The 21,458-nt window shown below is 40.2% G+C and overlaps 2 protein-coding genes across 2 annotated transcripts; both read right to left on the reverse strand.

The window, feature by feature from the left end:
* Positions 1-3,221: 3,221 nt before the first annotated feature.
* LOC145403132 (uncharacterized) lies at positions 3,222-5,340 on the reverse strand. The gene is made up of 3 exons (XM_080274958.1): positions 5,230-5,340; positions 4,437-4,562; positions 3,222-3,512 (listed from the first exon to the last, which is right to left on the reverse strand). The coding sequence occupies exons 1-3, from the start codon at positions 5,338-5,340 to the stop codon at positions 3,222-3,224; spliced, it is 528 nt and encodes a 175-aa protein (XP_080131084.1).
* A 6,754-nt stretch (positions 5,341-12,094) lies between these two features.
* Positions 12,095-14,497, reverse strand: LOC145403133 (cuticle protein 19-like). Its single transcript, XM_080274959.1, has 3 exons — positions 14,492-14,497; positions 13,705-13,833; positions 12,095-12,385 (listed from the first exon to the last, which is right to left on the reverse strand). The coding sequence occupies exons 1-3, from the start codon at positions 14,495-14,497 to the stop codon at positions 12,095-12,097; spliced, it is 426 nt and encodes a 141-aa protein (XP_080131085.1).
* Positions 14,498-21,458: the final 6,961 nt, after the last annotated feature.

A 21,458-nucleotide genomic window follows, 5' to 3' on the forward strand; every position in this document is an offset into this window, starting at 1 on the left:
GGATTTCAATGAAATTTTATGGATATGTGGGTCATGGACCAAGGAAGAGTTGGTTAAATTTTGGTGGTTGTCTACTCGTAAATTCATGTTCAGGTTCAGGAATGTTTTTTTTTTTTTTTTTTTTCCTGTCCACAAGATATCTCCAAAAGTTACTAATGCATTATAAAGAAATTTTTGTGGCTATCTAGGTCATGGGTCAAGGAAGCTTTCATTACGTTTTGGTGGTGATCTGAATTGTCTTGTAAAGGTGTTGGCGGAGGTATGCGCTCTTTGAATACTGCCCAGTTCAAGACTGTTATCTATGTCCAGTGGTATCTCTACCTCTTGTAAACCGAATCTCATTTCCAAATGCCTTCATCCCACCAAAATCTAGATGCCTGAACATTACAAAAACATTATGAAATAGTCTCACTTTCTTGAACTTCATCTTCCATCACCAGGCCTTGCAAAATATATTTTACAGCCTAACACTGAACACATTATAGCCGTGGAGATATTGGGAACAATCATATATGGTTTATAGATACACAGCGGAAAGATTATTGAAGCACTTCGTTGGCACTGTGTGTTGCATAGCGTGGAAAATGACACCGTCATGGGGAGGCATACATTTTTACACCAGTGCTCGAGACTGCGAGACGGGTGTTATGTTTTGCTGGGACATTGTCTGTGTTTCCCGTTGTGTGATAACATAATTCGAACAGTTATGATCTGATTTTAATTTAACTTGATGGAAGGATTGAAGATTATCCAAGAGGCAGATCTTTTCTCAAAGAACAAATGGTTAAAGTTCAAGGCCACAAAGCATGACTGACTTAAAGTTTTAATCCGATTTATACCTAACTTCTTGGAAGGAATGAGGGTAAGCCAAGAACGAAGATAATCGATTCTGAGGATCAGTCAGATGTAAAGGTTGCAGAACAAAGTTCAGCCCGTGTGTATTGTGTTGTATGGCTTAAAAAAATATAGTAATAATAATAATAATAATAATAATAATAATAATAATAATAACAATGAATAATAATAATAATAATAATAATAATAATAATCTCCCATGCCACTTGCTGCTTGGTTGGCTGCTGTAATACAAATGATTTATTTTTCAATTACTTATTCATTAATTTATTGTGTCTGTGTGTGCACAAAACAGGGAAAGCAGTTTATATCTTATTAGGACTAAATTTGATGGAAGGGTCGAAGGTCAGCTAAGGGATTGATCTATTAAATTATTTTGGGGAATCATAGGCGATCGGTTAAGGTCACACAGCAGGGACACCTTAAATAATTATTTTACTAACAATATTGTGGGGAGGCTGACGGTACGTCAGAGATTAAGGGACTTGACTTTTAACACACTCTGTCATATGAAGATCACAGTTAAAAATCATAGGTTCAGATCACATGGAAGGTAAACTTAAATAACTATAATCCGAATTCGACCAAAATTGGTGGAAGGATTGTGAGAAAGGCAAGAACAAAATTACCCAATTATAGGAACAGGTAGACAGGGGTCAGGGTCACAAGGCAGGATCAAAATTCAAGCCGTATGAGTTTGTGTGAACAGAATAACTAAAACAATTTCTATCTTATGTGAACCAAATTTGGAGGAAGAGTTGAAGGTCAGTCAGTGGGTTGGCCTAATGTTTCTGAGAACAACAGTTCAGAGGTCTAGGCCAAACGACAAGTTCATCTTAAACACATTCATCCAATTTAAACCAAATTTTGTGGAGGTTTCAGGGTAAAGCAAGGATGAAGATACGTGATTTTGAGAACAATCAGTCAAAGGTCAAGGTCATAGGGCAACACATTTTAAATTCGATTTCATCCACCCTTAGTGGAAAGACTGAGAGTCATCGAAGGATGAGGAAAGTCGATTTTGAGAATGAGAGGTCAATGATTAAAGTCACACGGAAAGGTCAAGTATGTTTTAATCTCATCTGAACGAAATTTGATGGGAGGGCTAAGGATCAGGCAAGAATAATGTAATTCGATTTCGAGAATAATCAGTCCAATGTCAAGATCACAAGGCAAAGTCAAATGTTCTGCCTTAAACCAATTATAGAGCAGCATTTTTATACTCTCCTGATGCTCCTTTTTACCCGTCCCCGTCCCGGAGAGGATCGGGGAAGGGTATTGTTTTTACTCGGTTTGTCTGTCTGTTTGTTAACAACTTGACGCGAAAATTACTGGTGTAATTTTGACTAAAATTACAGGGATGATAGGCTGTGAACTTCTGATCACCTGATTAAATACTTGGCCTATTTGGGCCAAGGCCCCAGGCTGCAGGCCCTAAACATGCAAAAATAAATAAATAAATAAATAAATAAAATGGTAAAAAATCGTTCTTTCGCCATAACTCATTTCAAATTCGTCATATCGACACGAAACCAAAACCTAAAAGTGCATCTTTCAAATCTGCATCCCATAACATGCCTCATTACATCAGGGGGGTCACCCCCCAGTTAGCGGTAGGGAGGTCAATATCAGGTGGGTTGGGCCTAAAATTTCAAATGGGCATAAAATCGTCAATTTTCACCTAATTTACTCCAAATTTGATATGTGACATGTTTGACTAGATATCCTGTTGTGTTTATACGTCAGCACTAAAATGACTGCCGGGGATGGGTTTGCTGTGCCTTGGCGCCGCTTGTTGTTGTATTCTCATTTTTCCCCATCAAACTGTTCTACGATTTAGTAATAAATGACCACACTGGACACGTCACGATCCCATTCCATGACAAAAAGGTATAAGAAGCAAAATCTGGATGACGGAAGAAAAACAGAAGCAGCCAAGGTGGCAAGAGTAGGGTCAGGTAAGCCCCATAGCTCGAACTGAGGCAGATAGACATAAATACTATTTCATCACCTTCCACCCAATCTTTAGGCTTATTCTCATCACTTGTTTGGAACTGACTGAGCCAAGAAATATATTTTCAGTTCAGCTGACCAAAAGCATGCTTATAAATCAGCCTCCGACTAACACCACAACGATATCTGGTGTTATCATATAGAACATCAATGCTTCTTCTGCAAAAACACCGTAACTCATGTATGTATAAGAATAAGGGAAAGACATAATTGCATGTCCTATATATTTCAATGAAATATGCACATTTCAGATAAGTACTCCACACACATAGCATGTGTCTGATGAACAAGGAGGAACATTGACTGGAGTTCTATCAAGATGACGATGGCCTAACAAACAACACATTAGCTCGTCAACCATAAGTGGTTATTGGTCCATACACAGGTCCCGGTCCATAGGCTGGTGCAGGCCTGTATGCTGGTCCAGGCCTGTAGGATGGGTAATGCGCCTCCCCGACGTAGCTGAAGTCAGCCACGAAGCCAGAGTCTCCGTCAACGGCGTAGGCAACCTTCTGCAGGCGGCCGTCGGGAAGGTTGACAAAGTAGGAGCCTCGAGTCGAGTGTCCGTCGCGGTCCTCGCTGTGGCCGTAGTCGTTGCCGAATCCATCACTCACACCCCAGTCGAAGCTGTACACCGCCGGAGCCTGCGGAGGGAACATACACGAGGTAAAAGAGTGGGGCTGGAGGGGAGATGCAAGTAGAACACCTAATAATATAATGAGAGCTAGTGGCATTGTTACTGGAAAAACTCATGGACATTTTTTAATGTTTCAGTAATATACAGGTAATTATTAATCCATCTCAAAGTGAATATATTCTTGGCTATACCATCTCCTCATGCTAACATTGAGGCCTCTGCATCGATGTTTACCTGTATTTATACTTCTCCTAGAGCAACTTATTTTAAAAATGGAAGTAAAGATATAGGATTAATGTGTACCACAAGTTTGTCTTCGAATACGAAGAAAAGTATCGCTTGATTATTATTATTATTATTATTATTATTATTATTATTAACTTGAATTATACTGAATATACATGGAAAGGCTATTCTTCAATGCAAACGTAATAAATTGTCTTAACGCTAAGTTTGTAAAAGTATCGCTTTCAAAAATCCGATGTATAACCTCTGTTAAAGACAAATTCATTTTGTAACTAAAACTACGGTCGAATAACAAGCTGCGGAATCGACGGATGAAAGCTAGTTCGAGCAAACATGTTTAATAAAGAGCGAAATCTTCCCAAGTAATTCATATCAGAAGGATGACAGTGCAAAATGTACTGTTAGCGTTAATTTACTTAACACCATCTATCTCAGCTACGAAAATACTTTAATGCTAAAATTAAATGCTTTATCGACATCCATAAACGCAAGTTTTTAACAAATGGCATATGTACACATTGCCTTCTCCATTGTGTGTACGGCCAATTGTAATTTAATGTAACTAAAAGAGAATCATAATACTAGCGCGGGTTGATTCCAGCTAAATACGAGGCACTGCAGCCAAGACTAACTAATGCTGTGTGATAATATTAGTAAGGCGTATGTACGATCCACTGCAACTAACATTGTAATAAGGATCAGCAGGTCTGTACTCCGGCGTTGGTGTGTAGCGTGGAAGAGGCCCATATGAGGACAGCCTGACGGGGCCTGATGACACGACAGCCGCCACAGCCAACACAACAGCAACAGTCTGGTGCGGGACGAGAGGATGTACAGGTCAGGATAGGTCGCACCAGCAGATTCATGTAAGCCAGTACCCGATAAACAGCTTAATCACACACAAGGCTGTCTTCAACTAAACTGCTCTGCAAATTCTTGCCTACTCCAAGGAAATATTGGGATTATTTTTCTCAAACATTCGCCTGCCCTGAACCAGGATTATGCGTAACCCCTAAACTCCAATGAAGTATTTTTTTAATGTAAATCTTCATATCTCTAGACCATTTTAGCCATCTTAGGAAGGACCTCTCAGTGAAATTCTCATTGGAGGTAATCGCTGCAGTTTCAGAAGTCTCTCCTAAACTGAATTAAGTTGTCAGAAGATATAAATATTTACAAAAAATGAGGTCCTCCTGCCGTGGGAGACAAACCAACACAAATGTCTGCAGAGACTTCTACATAAGGACGGTGAACTGATTATTATTACAGTAAAGAAAGTTTATTGTTGGAACTAAGTATTATAAAGAACTGAAATTTGTGTCATCTACATGCTGTATTATTCCACAACAGAAAACTGGCCTTCACAGTTTTTTTTTTTTTCTTTTGAGAGAGAGAGTTTTCTGGCCTGCCTCTGATGATGTAATAATACTATTCTAGATTCGTATGTGTGAAGAACGAATAATCAACTGGGCACACACCTTCATACTCGCAGTGTGGTGGGTGAAGCTCGAGTGACTGAATTTGGCTCCGGCGTCTTTTATATACCCTGGACCTGCTGGGGGGGGGGGCTGCTGAATTTTGTGCCTCATAATGCGTATTCTCTCTCTCTCTCTCTCTCTCTCTGACAGTTATTCGGTTCTGAGGAGAGGGTGGCAAGCAAGAGTGGATAAGGTTTCAAAGGAGAGAGAGAGAGAGAGAGAGACGAATACAACTATACCCGCGAGTGTGGTTATCATTTCCCAAGAGATCAAGCCAGACTTTCTTTTTCTGTAGATTAACCTTGACCTCTACCTTCCCCTTGTCTCATCCCTCACACGCCGAGCTCATTCAAGTCACACATTCTCCCCTTATTTATTTATTTAAATAGTTAGTTACACTGACGTTAGTTATTCTTATGACAGGCAAACGCGAGGGGAGTAATGTTGACAGAATTGGTGGTGGGGAGAATGAAGGGAAGGTTGGAAGGATAAGCGAAGATTAACTGAGAAAAGAGATGAGGACGAGAGGGGTAGGATGACTGTATGCGAAAAGTGAGAGTTAGAAAGGGGAAAAAAAAGAGAGAGAGAAAAAAGAAGAGGAGTAAAGAAAGGAAGGATGAAAGAAGGCGAGAAAAGAAAGGGAAACGAGGTAGGGGAAGAGATGAAGAAACACCAGCGTTCAAGTTACTTAGCCACATCTTCTACCATCCATCTTACTCAACGGAACTCGACATTTTTCAACAGATTCTGTTGATTTATCTTTGTCGTACAGAAAAAGCGCCAGCTTCACTGCCAGGTGTACAACCTGGAAAGACTTGTGTCAACATTTTACTTTATTTTTTAGAAATGATTATACTGGTAATGCCCAGTCTCGGCCAATGAATGTGCAATAGTGCATTCTGACTTTATGTCACTGATAAATAAACTGAAAATAAAATGTGACTACTTTGCATTTTTGGTAGAAAAATGTCGTGATGTTTCATTGCAGTAAGAAATATTTTCCTTCTGAGTAAGAGGTAGAAGATGGTATAAGTTTTCATACAACGTGAAATATGATTCAAGGGGTTGCAATTACATTTCGGAGTATTTTTGGTAATAACATAAAGTCAAACTTCCTCAGTTGCTGAAAAGGGTGATGCCACAAAACTTTACCTTCGCAACGACTCGAATGTTGCCAGCTTATATCTCTGTACTAACTTTTCCTTCCATCTTCCCTTTGGTTTGGTCTTTCGTTCTGTGGCTGTGCACAGAGCCATGTAGTCTTGGGTAAAATACAACTTTTCATAGCGAGGGGCGGTCACAACACACCGAAATCATGGCTGATGTGAGATGCAGGCAAATTGCTGACTGAGTACCCTTTTCTTCTTTTCTGTATTACTCTACAGAATGATCCATTTTGCACTGTATATAAGATCCACATTTAATATATTCTTTTGTCATCTGACATTAGCAAATTCTATACCAACACACAAGAATGCAATTCACTGATGATACGGAAAATAGAGAGAGAGAGAGAGAGACATAGAAACAGATATAGATATAGATACAGTATATATCTATATATATATATATATATATATATATATAGATAGATAGATAGATAGATAGATAGATAGATAGATGGATATATATATATATATATATATATATATATATATATATATATATATATATATATATATAGTGGGGTTGGTGGAGGATTAGTGCCCCTCCCTGTAAAACAATTAACTCTAAGCCATTGGCCACCCCGTCTGGGATACATGGCGTCTGGCAATGAATGAATATATATATATATATATATATATATATATATATATATATATATATATATATATATAAAAGGTCAACAGAGTTGCTGAGGAACATTCATATCTGATACTGTATCTTCGGTAATTCAAGCACCACGATATCTAGTTTATCGTCTTACACATGCAGTATACTGTGACGCAATATCGTCATTCTCCAGAATAAAGGAAACATAAATCATAAATGGAACTCTGCTTTTGATGTGTTATAAAGTTAAACCAACGAAAGCAACCATGTTCTGCCAGAATAACCAACTGTCTCAAACCTGTTCCTTAGGCTGCTTGAGTCCATTGGATTTCCCTGGGTACCAACTGAGATCGCCAAGACCGTTGATTCTGGCGACGGTAAAAAATGCGGACTATACTCTTCTCAGTCCTGATTTACACATAGTTTGGGATGATATGCGATTTCCACCATAAGCTGAGATATATATATATATATATATATATATATATATATATATATATATATATATACAGAGAGAGAGAGAGAGAGAGAGAGAGACAGACAGACAGACAGACAGACAGGTAAGACAAATATTTCAATACTTTTCTTTTTTCAAACACGTGCTGAGAGTTGACCTATCAAGCTATAATTTTGTCTGTAGATAGTGGGCAAGACAATTTGATTCGACTTGCCCATACTGAACACGTTAAAATTTTCACGTCGGGACATCGGGATTGAATAAAATGGACATTAATGATCAGTATCACTCAAATTTTGTCAACTGAGCCAAGCCATGTTAAGCATACCTGTTTTGGTTCTTGAAACGAAATACCCTACTTTAAGGGCAGAGTCGAATCCCCAACCTTTAGGCAGACAAGTTAACCTCATGTAATCCCTTCCCTTTCGCAACTAGGATTTATTTTTGCGGGAACAACGAGAGACACGTAAAGAAGTGACACTCTGCTTTCCTTGTATTTCCTGCATCGGAACTTACGATACTCTTTCTCGTAACTAAGATCTTTTTTTAAAAACAAGAAGCATAGAAACACTCTGTGCTCCTCCATACCCTTTCGGTGAAAAAAAAAAAATAATAATAATAATTACAGTTACGCCAGGTACATATGATCATAAGTTTGTTTTGTGATGCCGAGCCCAGTTATTTATCCATCATTTATTTATTTCCTTATTTTATTTAGATTTATTAGTTATCATATATCTTTGACAAGCAGAAACGAGGGAAATCACAACAGGAGAAATATTAAATGGATGATTGACATAAAAGGAGGAGTGAATGTAGACATGACAGACAGGCAGACAGACAGATGAACGGGGAAGAAAAGATATTATCCAGGCAGTTTTATAATGGAGAGAGAGAGAGAGAGAGAGAGAGAGAGAGAGAGAGAGAGAGAGAGAGAGAGAGAGAGAGGCACTTCACCATCAAAGTTCACTGCTACCGAACATCCATTTTGGAATATATATATATATATATATATATATATATATATATATACGGAAAAAGTTTCACATCCTTAGAATACTCACAAAAACCTTTTTTAGCTTGATGAAAATGATAATTACCAATAAAATCCTTACAATTACTCAAAAAGGCCAGTGTAAAGATGTAATAACATGGAATTTTAGATTACAATTCAGTAACTTTAAGCATCATTGTTGGGAAATAAACCAATGTTGAGGGATGCAATAATCATAAATGTTTCCCATCCTGGCTAGTTTAGCCTCATGCATCTAGTGGACAGAAAAGTAAAAAACTACTTAAGCTACCAAGACAAATGGCTATGAAGTCTTGCTCCAACTGTGCCTATACTCACCAGACACAAAAGGATGAATGCCGCTCCAACTTAACATACCATATCCTCTTCACTACAGAAATACATGAATCTCAAACACATCCGTAATTTTCTCTCTTTAACCAACGACTCCAATCGACAAGACACTCAAAATATCTAGGACTTACATTAGATACACATAATTAACATTTTCTCAGAGCACACATAACACCAGGCAAAAAGTATCCCGTAAATTCGACGCCCTGAAGACACTCTCGGGCACTGCCTTTTGACAGCTGAAAGAATTCATGAAAACCATCTGTAAACAAGTCATTAGAACTACAGAGAATTTCGCTAACCCAGGCCGACCCCAGCCTTATCAACATAAACATAAATAAACTTCATCTAAGACAAAAGAAATCCTTAAGAGTAATACAGGATGTCTGAATCCACAAACATATATATCTTGCATCAAAAAACAAAAAAGCTTCCAGTCAACGATAATAATTATGAAGATAGGACACACAGTTCATTGTTTCAGCTCAACACCCATCCCATCTTTGTGTCCCTGTCTTGCATCACCACCCTCCCAAAACAAAGAAAACAAGAACGATTTCTCATCACTAAACAGATTATCTCAGAAACATCCCTCCTCCTTCACCGAACACTACACTTCATAAACACATACATGGATGCATTGCCACCAAAGCCATTCAAAAACTTTAACTAAATAGCAACTTTCACGAACCACCACCAGATACCCACCCTGAGAGACACGAGTGCACCTAGCCAGACTGCCACAAGACTAACAAAAGATACAACCCACAAATAATCCACTCTGCCAACACCGCAAAGCAACATCCTACACCATAAAATTCTTACCCACTTCATGCATCACACTGTTACGACACAAGCACTTCTTCTATTTAATAACAGAAAACCTCAGGAAGTGACTGGTTCAAGCGGTCAGTTTCCTGCAGTCCAAAGGGTTTACATCCAGATCAACTTGGGGTTACAACAACAACAACAACAACAGTCTATATTTACAAGCTTCCATATTTCTTCTGAAACCAACAACCATTCTTCAAATATCTACATCCCACAAAAATCTAGACGCCTTCACATTACAATGCCTTGATAAAATTATAACCCTCTCCCATGCTTCTACCACATACAAACATTAAACATCATCCACCATCACCAAAGCTTGTAAAATATATTTCTACAGCCTGGCAATGACCAAATTATAGTTACAGTAACAATAGCACAATTATAATCAGTTATATATATTGAGCGGTTCGTGAAAGTACTTTGCTTGTCTTGTTCCTTGCCCAGCCGGAAGACTGATAACGTTATGGCAGGACACATATTTCATTATCATTTTTCCAGTGAGGGGTTCTATGATGTCATAATTAACTAGAAGCCATTTCACGATCAGATCTCACCACCCGGGTAGCAGCAAAGTTTTTCCTCGGCAGATAATTTTGTACCTCCTTTTCTTATTTGACGCAAATTCAGGATGTAAAATACACACAGACAAAGCCAGCCAGCCAACCTTAACCTGGAAACATTACCACTCTGCTCGCTCTGCAACGCAGGTGGTAAGCGGGTGATAATGTTTCCAGTTGCGAGATTGGATGGCTGGGATTATTTGTGTGTGAGTAAACAAGATATATCATGAACGGCTTCAGCTATCAACATGAAACTTTCAGGGAATCAAGATATGACCAAAAGCTTTGATGAGTTCGAAAATGGACACTCGAGGTCAAGGTCAAGCTCACCAAAGGTCAATTATTTGACCTTTGGCAGCCATTTTGATGACTCTGACCTTGACCCCTAGTGCCCATTATCTAACACGTCCAGGATTTTGACCATGTCTTATTCCCTGAAAGTTTCATGCTGATAGCTCGAGCCGTTTTTGAGATATTTTGTTTACCTACATACAAAGCCAAGCAGCCAACCTCACAACTGAAAACATTACCACTCCGCTCTCTTCGCAACGCGGGTGATAATGATAGCACTGGACACTTCATGATCCCATTTGCTGACAAAAACACTCAGATTAAGAAACAAAATGTGAAAGCTGGAAGAAAAACATAATCTACCAAGATGACAAGAGTCGGGTCGGAGCACTCCCATGGCCCAGAGAGGCAGGTAGAGTTAAATACAGTTTTACTATCTCGTATCAAATTTTCTGGATTATACATTAACTCTTAGGTGTCTGAAACTGACTGAGTCAAGAAAAATATTTTCAGTTTGACCAACTATGGAAGACAAACATGCATATCAGTCTGCTAACAACATCAGGTAAAGTGTCCTCAATGAAACAACGTATCGGCACCCTGGAGTCGGATATGATGTGAAATGCTTCATCTCTGGTTCAATCGATGTGTTGGCATGCCTGTTTAATTCACAAAAATTCACAATGTCCATTATGGAGCACTACTGAATGAAAATGTGGGGTTACACATTACTAACCGGTAACTCTGTCACAACCGCAGCACCAACATATCTGTGTCATTTCCCGTAAATCATAGTCCATGTATCATAATGCCTGATGCTGAGTGTCTATGCATTTTTTTTTTTTTTTTTTTATCAAGGGTAAACCAATGTCTTGTTGATCAACCCCAATCTGTCTGGGCAAGCTTACCCATCAACCACATGCAAGCAACCGCCCAAGCAGGGCCGTTCTGTGCAGTGAGCCGATGAATCCTTGCGGCCGACAGTGCCTCGCCACAGCGAGTCGCGGGGAATAATGTGGAGATTTGGTCCCTGAATGGACGCTACCTTTGCGTCTCTCCACCCAGTTAACAGAGGCACAATAGCAGGCCCCACTCCATCCAGTACTTTGGTTATATTGTTACCATCCGGCGTTGTAAATGGTTTCCAGAGTTACAGGAATCAGTTAAGCTTCTCAGTGTAGAGCCACCTGAAGTGGAAAGGAGAGAAATAAATGTGATATGAAGGAAAGGAAGTCAGCAAGAGAGGAGGGCAAACACACAGATAGAATGAGATAGGAGAAAGAAGAAATAGGCAGCACTACATCCGGTGAGTGGATGATGTCGCCATCACCTACCAGCTACGGCAATGTCTTTTTTAAATCAAACATAAATATTATTTTTCAAAAATAAATATAACATAGAAATATTCTTTATAAGAATCAGGAAAAGAAATCATTACACATCAAATTTACTTCCAGGAAATAATGTACAATTCACATAAGTATTCCACACATACAGTATAATTCGTGTCTGATGAACAAGTGGGAGCATTTGGTGGGAAGTCAATCAAAGTGAGGATGGCCTAACAAAGAACACATTAGCTCATCAGCCATAAGTGGTTAATGGTCCATATACAGGCCCCGGCCCATAGGCTGCTGTAGGCCTGTATGCTGGTCCAGGGCTGTAGGTCGGGTAAAGCGCCTCCCCGACGTAGCTGACGTCAGCCACGAAGCCAGAGTCTCCGTCGACGGCGTAGGTGACCTTCTGCAGGCGGCCATCAGGAAGGTTGACAAAGTAGGAGCCTCGCGTCGAATGCCCGTCACGGTCCTCGCTGTGGCCGTAGTCGTTGCCGAACCCGTCACTCACACCCCAGTCGAAGCTGTACACCGCCGGAGCCTGTGGGAACACATATACAAATAAGGTCAAAGAGAGAACTAAAGGCGTACAGAGGCGAAAGTAAGTTAATGCCTGGATACACTTATGGACACTTGAGGATATTGCACGACTGCAGAATAATAGTGCATGTTGACACACTCGGATACCGAAAATGAAATTGCATTGACGCTTATATAATTTTTTTAGCAATTTGCCATCTTCTACTGGGTTCTATGTAAACAATGATGAACGCATTAATTACCCCATTTTAAATGTCCTCTCCAATAGTACCACTTTCATGGCTATATTCTTATAACTAAAGAAGCTTGATCTGTGGCCTTAACCTTTAATTGATATTTTTATTTATTTTTGTTACTGTGACCTTGGAATTGACCTGAGCTTGTCAGTCACTAGTACAAGAGCACTTCGTCAGTTTGAGAGGATTCAGTTAACGCCTCAGTCGTCAAGATCGATCCTACTCTGTCTTCTGCAGTGTAAACAGACGGACGAACAGATGGACGAAAAACTCTCACTCTGGCTCAGCCTCATCTTCGGGAGCTAATTTCTGATTCACTACAAGGTAATTTATGCTAGGCTAAATCTTCTTCTCATACAAAACACTGACGTCACTGCAAGTACGTTTGCTTATATTTTATCAAGTTTGTCTTTTAGCAAGAATTCTTATCAGAATAACCAAATCCTGGTTCCAGTTATGATTACTGTACGCATTTGTCTTTGAACACATTATTTTGATTTTGTTTAACTGTAATTATACTGAATATACACAAAAAGGTTTTTCTTCAATGTACATTTAATAATTTTCACTTTTGAAGTCCTAACATTATATTTATTGCCTTTAAAAGTCTCATGTTCGATATAGAGATATCTTCGTTTTATAAATCAGGCTAACGTTCATTGACAAACTTCAGTGTCGACGGAAAAGTGGAAGTCTGAACAAGAGCAAAATCTTCATAAATAGTTCGTATAAGAAGGAAGACAGTGTACAGCTTTTAAATGGCGTTACCTCACTTAATACCATCTATGTGCGGTATGAATATCTTTTTACATTGCAGCTTCATTAAAAGATTTATCAGCAAATGAGAATGAGAGTCAATAAGAGATGGCGGATCGATAGAACTGTTCACCCCAATATATGCAAAGCTCTTTATAACCACTGTGTGCCTAACATTGAAAAATAGCATTAGCAGGCTGTATGTTGGATCTGTTGCAACTAAATTATTATATTAGCAAGGTGTGCATAAGTTAAGAACAACTAACATTGTATAATGATATTAGCATGCTGTATGTACAAGTGATATCCACAGTAAATAGCAACTAACATTGTAATAAGGATCAGTAGGTGATCTGTACGCCAGCGCGGGTGTGTAGCGTGGGTGAAGCCCATATGATGACAGCCTGACGGGGCCTGATGACACGACAGCCGCCACAGCCAACACAACAGCAACAGTCTGGTGGAAGGATTTACAGGTCAGGTTAGGTCACATCACCAGGCTTTGTGAGGCAGGCCATGGTAAACAGCTCACTCACTCACACACGCAACTTCCTTCCACTGTGCTGATCTTGTTCGAAACTTTACAAGTTCGTGGAAGTATTGGGGTCATTTTTTGCCAAACAATTTGCTACCTTAGACTATGAATATACTTAATTCCTTCAGTCCGCTTACCTTTATTTCATTCTTCGTAGCTCCAGCTCATAATGGACCTCTACAATTGAGTGTTAAAGAAGGCTGTAACCTGCTCAGTCCCCAAAGTCTCTCTTGAGCTGAATGAAATCGTCAGCAAATAGAAAGACTAAAGCAAAAATGATATCCTCTGCTGAAAAGGCTAAACTTATCAAGATGACTTATTTATAAAGAATATTGGACAGAGATTATAAACGTTTGTACTACAGAAAAGAATTGTACTGTAAGAGATGAATCAAAGCTACGGTGAACTAAATTTTGTGCCTTCTACATATATCAACAAATAATACTCATTTGTTAGTATCCACACACACACACACACACACACACATACACACACACACACAGTTCTGGCCTGCCAAAAATCATATAATTAAGAACACCTAAAATCATAGTAAAGAACGAATAATCAACTGAGCACACACCTTCATGCTCACGGTGCAAGGGTTGAAGCTCGAGTGACTAAGTTTAGCTCCGGCGTCCTTTATATATCCTGGACCCGCTGGGGAGGGGCGGCTGCTGAGTTTTGTGCTTCATGCTGCGTTCTCTCTTTCTCTCTCTCTCTCTCTCTCTCTCTCTCTCTCTCTCTCTCTCTCTCTCTCTCATTTCCTTGCTGTTAAAGCTGTCTGATTCTGAAAAGGAGAGGATGGAACATAGGAATGGGCATGGTTTCGAAGGAGAGAGAGAGAGAGAAAGAGAGAGAGAGAGAGACGGGGGTGGTGGTGTCAAGAAAAATAAAATGGCGTGATTTCCCAAAAGATCGTGTCACTTTATTTTTCATGATACAGATTAACCTCCGCCTCGCCCTGACCCTCGCCTCATCTCTCACACACCAAGCTCGTTAAGGTCACATATTCTCTCTCTCTCTCTCTCTCTCTCTCTCTCTCTCTCTCTCTCTCTCTCTCTCTCTCTCTCTCTCTCTTTGATATGACAGGCAGATGCGAGGGAAGCCATGCTGGGTGAAATATTGGAAGAGAAGAGTGGGAGGAATGTAGGAACGATGAAAAGAGGACTAGAAAAGAGAGGATAGGTGAAAACAGAACGTGAGGACAGGATGGGTGGGGATAGGACGAGGAAAGAGAGGGGAAGAAAAGAGAAGATAGGTGAAAAAGACAACGAGAAAAGAGAAGAAGCGCGAAAATGGGATGAACAAAGAGGAGAAAGATGAAAAGAGAATGAAAAATGAGAGCAAGGGTGAAGAGAGGACGCGGAAAGAGAAAGCGGGTGGAGAGAACAAGATGAGAGAGAGAAAAAGAGAGAGGGGAGGAGGGGACGAGGGAGCAGAAGCAAAGAGATATTACGCGGTGTTGAAAATGCACTGTCGCTAAAGTAACATCTTGTCCTCGGCTTAGATTCATTGACAATATTACAATCAGTCTCGTCCTACAGAACAAGATACGCAAGGATTCAGCACTCTCCTTTTTCCTTGTCCTTCCTAAAATACAAAGAAACAATTTTTTCTGACTTTTTTTTTTTTTTTTTGGGGGGGGGAGACATCAAGAATATTGGAGGATTCTACACTGTCTTGTCCTTCTGAAATAAATTATAGTTAGACCAATAGGCTCAGTGATCATATGTGTGTTTTGTGAGTCTGAACCCAGTATTTTCTGCTGATATGACAGGCAGATGCTAGGGTGGTCATGCCGGGAGAACTGTTGGAGTGGTGCATCAGTGGTAAAGGCCTGTATTTTCACCAGTTACTGAAGTAACACTTTTTCCTAGGCGATTTATTTTGCTTATTATCCCTTAGTGTCCTGTTCTGTGATATTTATTTATTTTTTCATTTATTTATTTATTTATAATTATAACCATACTGTGCATAATTAACGTACATAAGGATATTGCCCAGCCATATCTAAAAACAAATTGCTGAGGAAGAGGTGGATAAGGAAGACAAATTACCCTGACTAACTGACATTTATTAAATCATCAAAATATGGCAACTGTGCGTAGAGGAATATAGTCGCCGAATATCTATATAAAAAAAGAATCAAATGAAAATACTGTACATCAGGTAAAACAAAAAAGGCTGGAAAAATCTACGAAAATACATAAAATCATTATAATCCTCACACATGGCAGAATAAAAACCAAGAAAAAAGAATGAGCACTGTAAAAACACACATTTTAAAAGCCTAAAATTTCCAGATATATAAAATTACACTGCCAGGAACTTACCCACTGTTGAGAGATATACTAATAACAGCTGTTTACTATCCTTACCAATACAGCATTGTTAATCTAGTGCATAGACAACCGTCTTTCAGGCTCCAGACGAAACATAAAAATCACTCCTCTCACCACTCTTTACCAACAGAAGCCGGAAAAAAAAAAAATCCATTAATCATTATCCAAACCATATTCTGCACTAATACATTAGTGGGATGCCTTTAGAGACTGGAAATAAAAATACAAACATCACAGAATCACCAAGAGAGTATCCAATGAAATGAACCATACATCTATGTGCTTATCATTCAAATCTTCGAAGTCCTTGGTTCAACCTTTTGACAAAATCATCCACAAGTTTACATCCTTCTGTTAATTAGGCTAAGCTGGTTCTAGAATTAAGCGGCTTGAACTCCTTGAGCATAGTGCATCGCTGTAAGTGAGCATTTTAAAGTTATCATTTTACAGAAAAAAAAAAAAAGTGATACATCAGTTCAGTCTTGCGTTGAAAATAAGTTGTTTTGCCTGAACAAAAATTTTCTTTTGCCTCCAAGTTAATAGTATCTCTTTCTTAGGAAGAAACTAAAAGAATAAGCATATCCAACAGTAGGCTTTATCCACGTCACTACTGTGATGTGCCTTAAATTATATTATCGTTAATTCCAGAGAATTTTCATCAGTTTTGAGAAACTGGAGAGGGTAGATTCAGATTTCACTGAGCTCATCAGTACAATATATCACCTCATAACTGTGTAAAATCGTTTGGAGGGGTCTTGATTATAATGAAAAATACATCATCGTGTTGAATACAGTACCATGATATTGTTATTACAACCTGAATTTCTAATGATGAACCACAGTATCAGGTTTAAATTATTAGGTCCCTCAGTACATTACCGTTAGAATATTAACCCATGACAGACTTGTCCTGCTGGTTGTTAGAGGTCGGACGTATTGTTTGTTTGGTGGCGAAGCATTTTCAGTCCTATGATTAAAGAATGCCAGCGTTTCTAAGGGAATCCAAGATGGTCTCCAATTAGCTGATTTACACTGACATTCTTTTCGAACAGGCTGCCATGATGACTAATGATCAAACAAGAACATAGGATCCTCAAATTTGTGTTTGTATATTCTGACCATTTCATTTCCTTGTTTAAAAAAATGAAAGAAAAGAAAAAAAGAAAGAAAAGACGTCCGTGGGTATTTGCCCATGGAGCAACACTACCAAGTTTGAAGTGAAATGGTGAAGAAGGAATGGCACCAAATTTGAAAAGTGTTTGGAAAAAAGGAGATGAATTAAGCAAGATGATGATCAATATACAGCAGGTTTCCATCGCCGTGTGGAGACCTAAGTGCAAATTCATACCCAAGACACACAGCTGGTGACCTATATCCTTTGACCGACTTTTCTTTCTTTCTTTTTCTTTCTTTCTTTTTTTTTGTTGTTGAACAGAATAATCATACAAAGTTCTTTATTCCTAATCAAAAGGCTAAGTCTGTGTGTGTGTGTGTGTGTGTGTGTGTGTGTGTGTGTGTGTGTGTGTGTGTGTGTGTGTGTGTGTGTGTGTGTTTTGTGTTTAACCCATTGGTGCCCAGCGTCCAATATAATGGACAAAACTGGGCATTTCCAAAATTCCATAAAGAAGGGAACCCCGGGGTAGGGACCTATGAGCTTCGCGACTACGGACCGGTAGGCGGAGATCGGTACACTTAGTACCCGTCCAGCAAAATCCCTCTCCCAGGAACTCTGGCCACTAATGGGTTAACTTTTGGAGGATATCCTACCTTTTTTCTTGAACACGGTAAAAGTGCTTATCGTTAGCCGATATAAAACGAGAAGTAGTTATCATGCAGCAGGTGGGGTAATAGTATGGCATTAACCAGTATTTCGAAAAAGTAAGAGCCACGAGACGACTTCGACCACAAAATAAACGAAGAAAAATACCAAACAAATCTTTAAAAAACTCGAAAGATTAAATTTTTGTCTCTTGCTCTAGACAAAAAGTATTTCTAATAAGTATCATAAAACAACCGTGAGAGCTAAAGCCAAAAGATTTCTCAGAATGCCAGTATGCAGTTATTAGCTTCCTCGTGAGTTAAACCACGGAATGCCTTGGTGCAGACTTGCTGGTGAGATGAAGTGTCGCTCAACTCTGGCTTCGCGGTGGCTTGATAGTGTTGTGGAAGTGTAAAGACAAAGGAGGGCAGGGCAGAGACATGGCACAGAAGGTGAAAGAGAAGACAGTTTAAGTAGATAGTTGTATGATGTAGGTCTGTTTTCCTTGACTGTTGCGTTAGTTTGTAAGTGTCTATCCCACAAACTCCTGGATAATCGGTGGAACTGGAAATCACCACTCTAGAACGTCCTGTACCAGACCGACCGAGCCACCGACTAACAGTACTGTAGCATTCTTCCACCCACACTTCACCCCCCATCCCTCACCCTTCATCCCCCTGCGTACCACTCCAGGAAGAGCGAGGTGGAACTAGGTGAATCGAATCCTATGTCAAGGATGAGGAGTCTTCTTCACTGCTTTTTCTTCACCGTCTCTAATCTACAAGTGGTAGGTGGTGGCGACCATCATCCACTCACTTTACGTAGGGCTGCCTACTTCCTCCTTAGCCTTCATCATTCATTTTATGTGCCTGCCCTCCTCTCTTCCTATTTCTCCAATCTTTCCTGTCACTTCTTATTGCTTTTCTCTCCTTTACAGGTGGCTTTACATTGAGAGACAAGCCAAATGGTTTCCTGTAAGCCAAGAAACCATTTACAAAGCTGAGTGGTAACCATATAACCAAACCACATGTGCTACATATGTGTCAACAAGTGGGTTGGTGGAGGGTTAATGCCCCTCCCCCTAAAACAAATAACTCAAAGTCAAACGGCCACTCTTTAAGGGATTATGGCGTCTGGCAGTAGATAGTAGTAGATAGACTCTAATCTACATCAACTTTATATACATCCTCTCTCTCTCTCTCTCTCTCTCTCTCTCTCTCTCTCTCTCTCTCTCTCTCTCTCTCTCTCTCTCTCTCTCTTTCATTCACAGTAGCACTTGCCATATGTCCTTCCTAATCTTCCTTTTCCCTCTTGCTCTTCTTTCCTTTCTGATTGTCTCGTTATACACCCAGAGCTTACCTTCCTCTTCTTGTATTTGGAGAGAACTTTAAAATAAATGATAACCACGCTTACCGAACCACCCTACAATACTCATCTTCAGAGACTGCATTAACCCTGTCCTAACTCACCCCATACAACCATCCCCACTCGTTACCTCCAGCCCCTCCCCGCCCACCCCACTCTTTTTCTTTTTTTTTCCTATCCCTTTTCTCCTCGTCCACCATTTAGCGAGAACTAGGACTGCCAACGTCATCGCTCATCTAGTACTCATCTTCACAGTTGATCGCTCGAACTATACTAGAGGTAATGGGCATAAAATAATGGACAACTCTTCCAGTCGCATGAAGCTAAGTATTTTCTTTATTAGATTTGTAAGTATATGGAACTAACTGCCCTCCAGTGTAGTAAACTGCGATACAGTACTAATCGTTAAAGGGAACTTAAATAAGTATCTGTCATCGAACCTCCAGCTTAGTGTGTTTACTCCTGAGTGTATAAACTTTTTTCTCTTTCACTGCCTGGATGTTACATCCCGCAGAACAACACTGATGGATATTGTTAACTTAATATTACTATCCTTTCCAGGTAGACAGTGTAGAATAAGATATCCTTTCCCTCTCTCCTATGAAATTTCCTGCCGGCCTTGGTTGGAGGGTTTGGTGGGTTAGTGGAGACTTCCTGCTATTCTTTCCTTGTCTTTAGCTAATAGAATAATTTTGTTAGTTATAACCTTCCCTGTACCAAACAGCCACGAAAGAACCAGCAGGTCTGTTGCTGTTTGCTTTCCTTTGTACTTTGTACTCCTTTGTTCTATACTGTATTCTTTCTACTCCTCTCCGTAAGCTCTGTCTCTCCCCTTCCATTCTCTCTCTTCCTCTCCAGCCGCTTCCTCTTCTTCCTCCCAGTCATTCTCCTCAGTCTCTACCTCCTTTCCTTATCTCTCTGTCTCCCTCTTCTTGTTTTTTTTTTTCTCCCGTCTCCTCCTCCGTCTCCATCCCTCCCTCCTTTCCTTATCTCTCAGTCTCCTCAGTCCATCTCGCCCTTGCTCTCCCCAGTCTCTCTCTCCCTCCCTCCCTTCCTCCCCTATTTATCTTTCAGTCTCCCCATCCTTCTGTTCCCAGTCTCTCCTTCTCTACCTTATCTCTCAGTCTCTCCAGTAAATCTCCATCCCTCTGTCACCAGTCCCTCTCTCCCTCCCTCTCTCCCTCCCTCCCATCGTCCCCCCCTATCTCTCAAAGTTTCCAGTCCTTCTCTCCACCCCTCTCTCCTCAGTTTCTCCATCCATCCCTCTCTCCCCTACACCTCAGTCTCCCACTCCCTCCCTCGCTCCCTCTTCTCCCTTTATCTCATCCTTCCCAGGCTCTCCCATCCTTCCTTCCTTACCTCTCTCTCTCGCAGTCCCTCTCTCCATCACTCTCTCCTGTCCCTCCTGCCTTGCCTTATCTCTCTGTCTCCCTCTCTCCACTCCCTCTCTTCCAAGTCATTCCCTCTCTCCCATACCATCCTTATCTCTCAGTTTCTCCACTTCTCTTTCCATCCCCCTTTCACAACTTTATCCCTCGCTCCCCTGCCTCCATTATCTCTGTTTCCCCAGTCCCTCGCTCCATCCCTCGCTCCCCTGTCTCCATTATCTCTGTTTCCCCAGTCCCTCGCTCCATCCCTCTCTCTCACATATCTCTCAATCTCCCTCCGTGACTGCCTCGATTTACTTCACATCGTCAACAAAAAACGGGAGAATCCGGGCCCTGGACCAGCTCCGGCGGTGGCGAGGTCAGGGTCGGGCCGAGGTTGACGTGCCAGCAACACCCATACTCCACTGACCTGACCTCCTGGGAAGCAACCACCACTCTCTCTCTCTCTCTCTTTCTCTCTCTCTCTCATTTGCATATTTTTTTCAGCATATTTTTTCATACTTTCCATGTCGACGTCGCTCGTGTCTGTATTCTCTCTCTCTCTCTCTCTCTCTCTCTCTCTCTCTCTCCAAGTCCCACCAGCCTCCTGCAAAGCATAAAAATAACAGCGATGTAAACAAAACAGCAGGAACCCATTTGTTTTTCCTTCCTCCGTTCTGTTATTTATTTAAAAAAAAAAAAAAAAAAAAAAAG

The sequence above is a fragment of the Coenobita brevimanus genome, chromosome 60 (assembly GCF_032717465.1).
Source record: "Coenobita brevimanus isolate Jiangsu-jjx chromosome 60, ASM3271746v2, whole genome shotgun sequence".
Classification (NCBI taxonomy): Eukaryota; Metazoa; Arthropoda; class Malacostraca; order Decapoda; family Coenobitidae; genus Coenobita; species Coenobita brevimanus.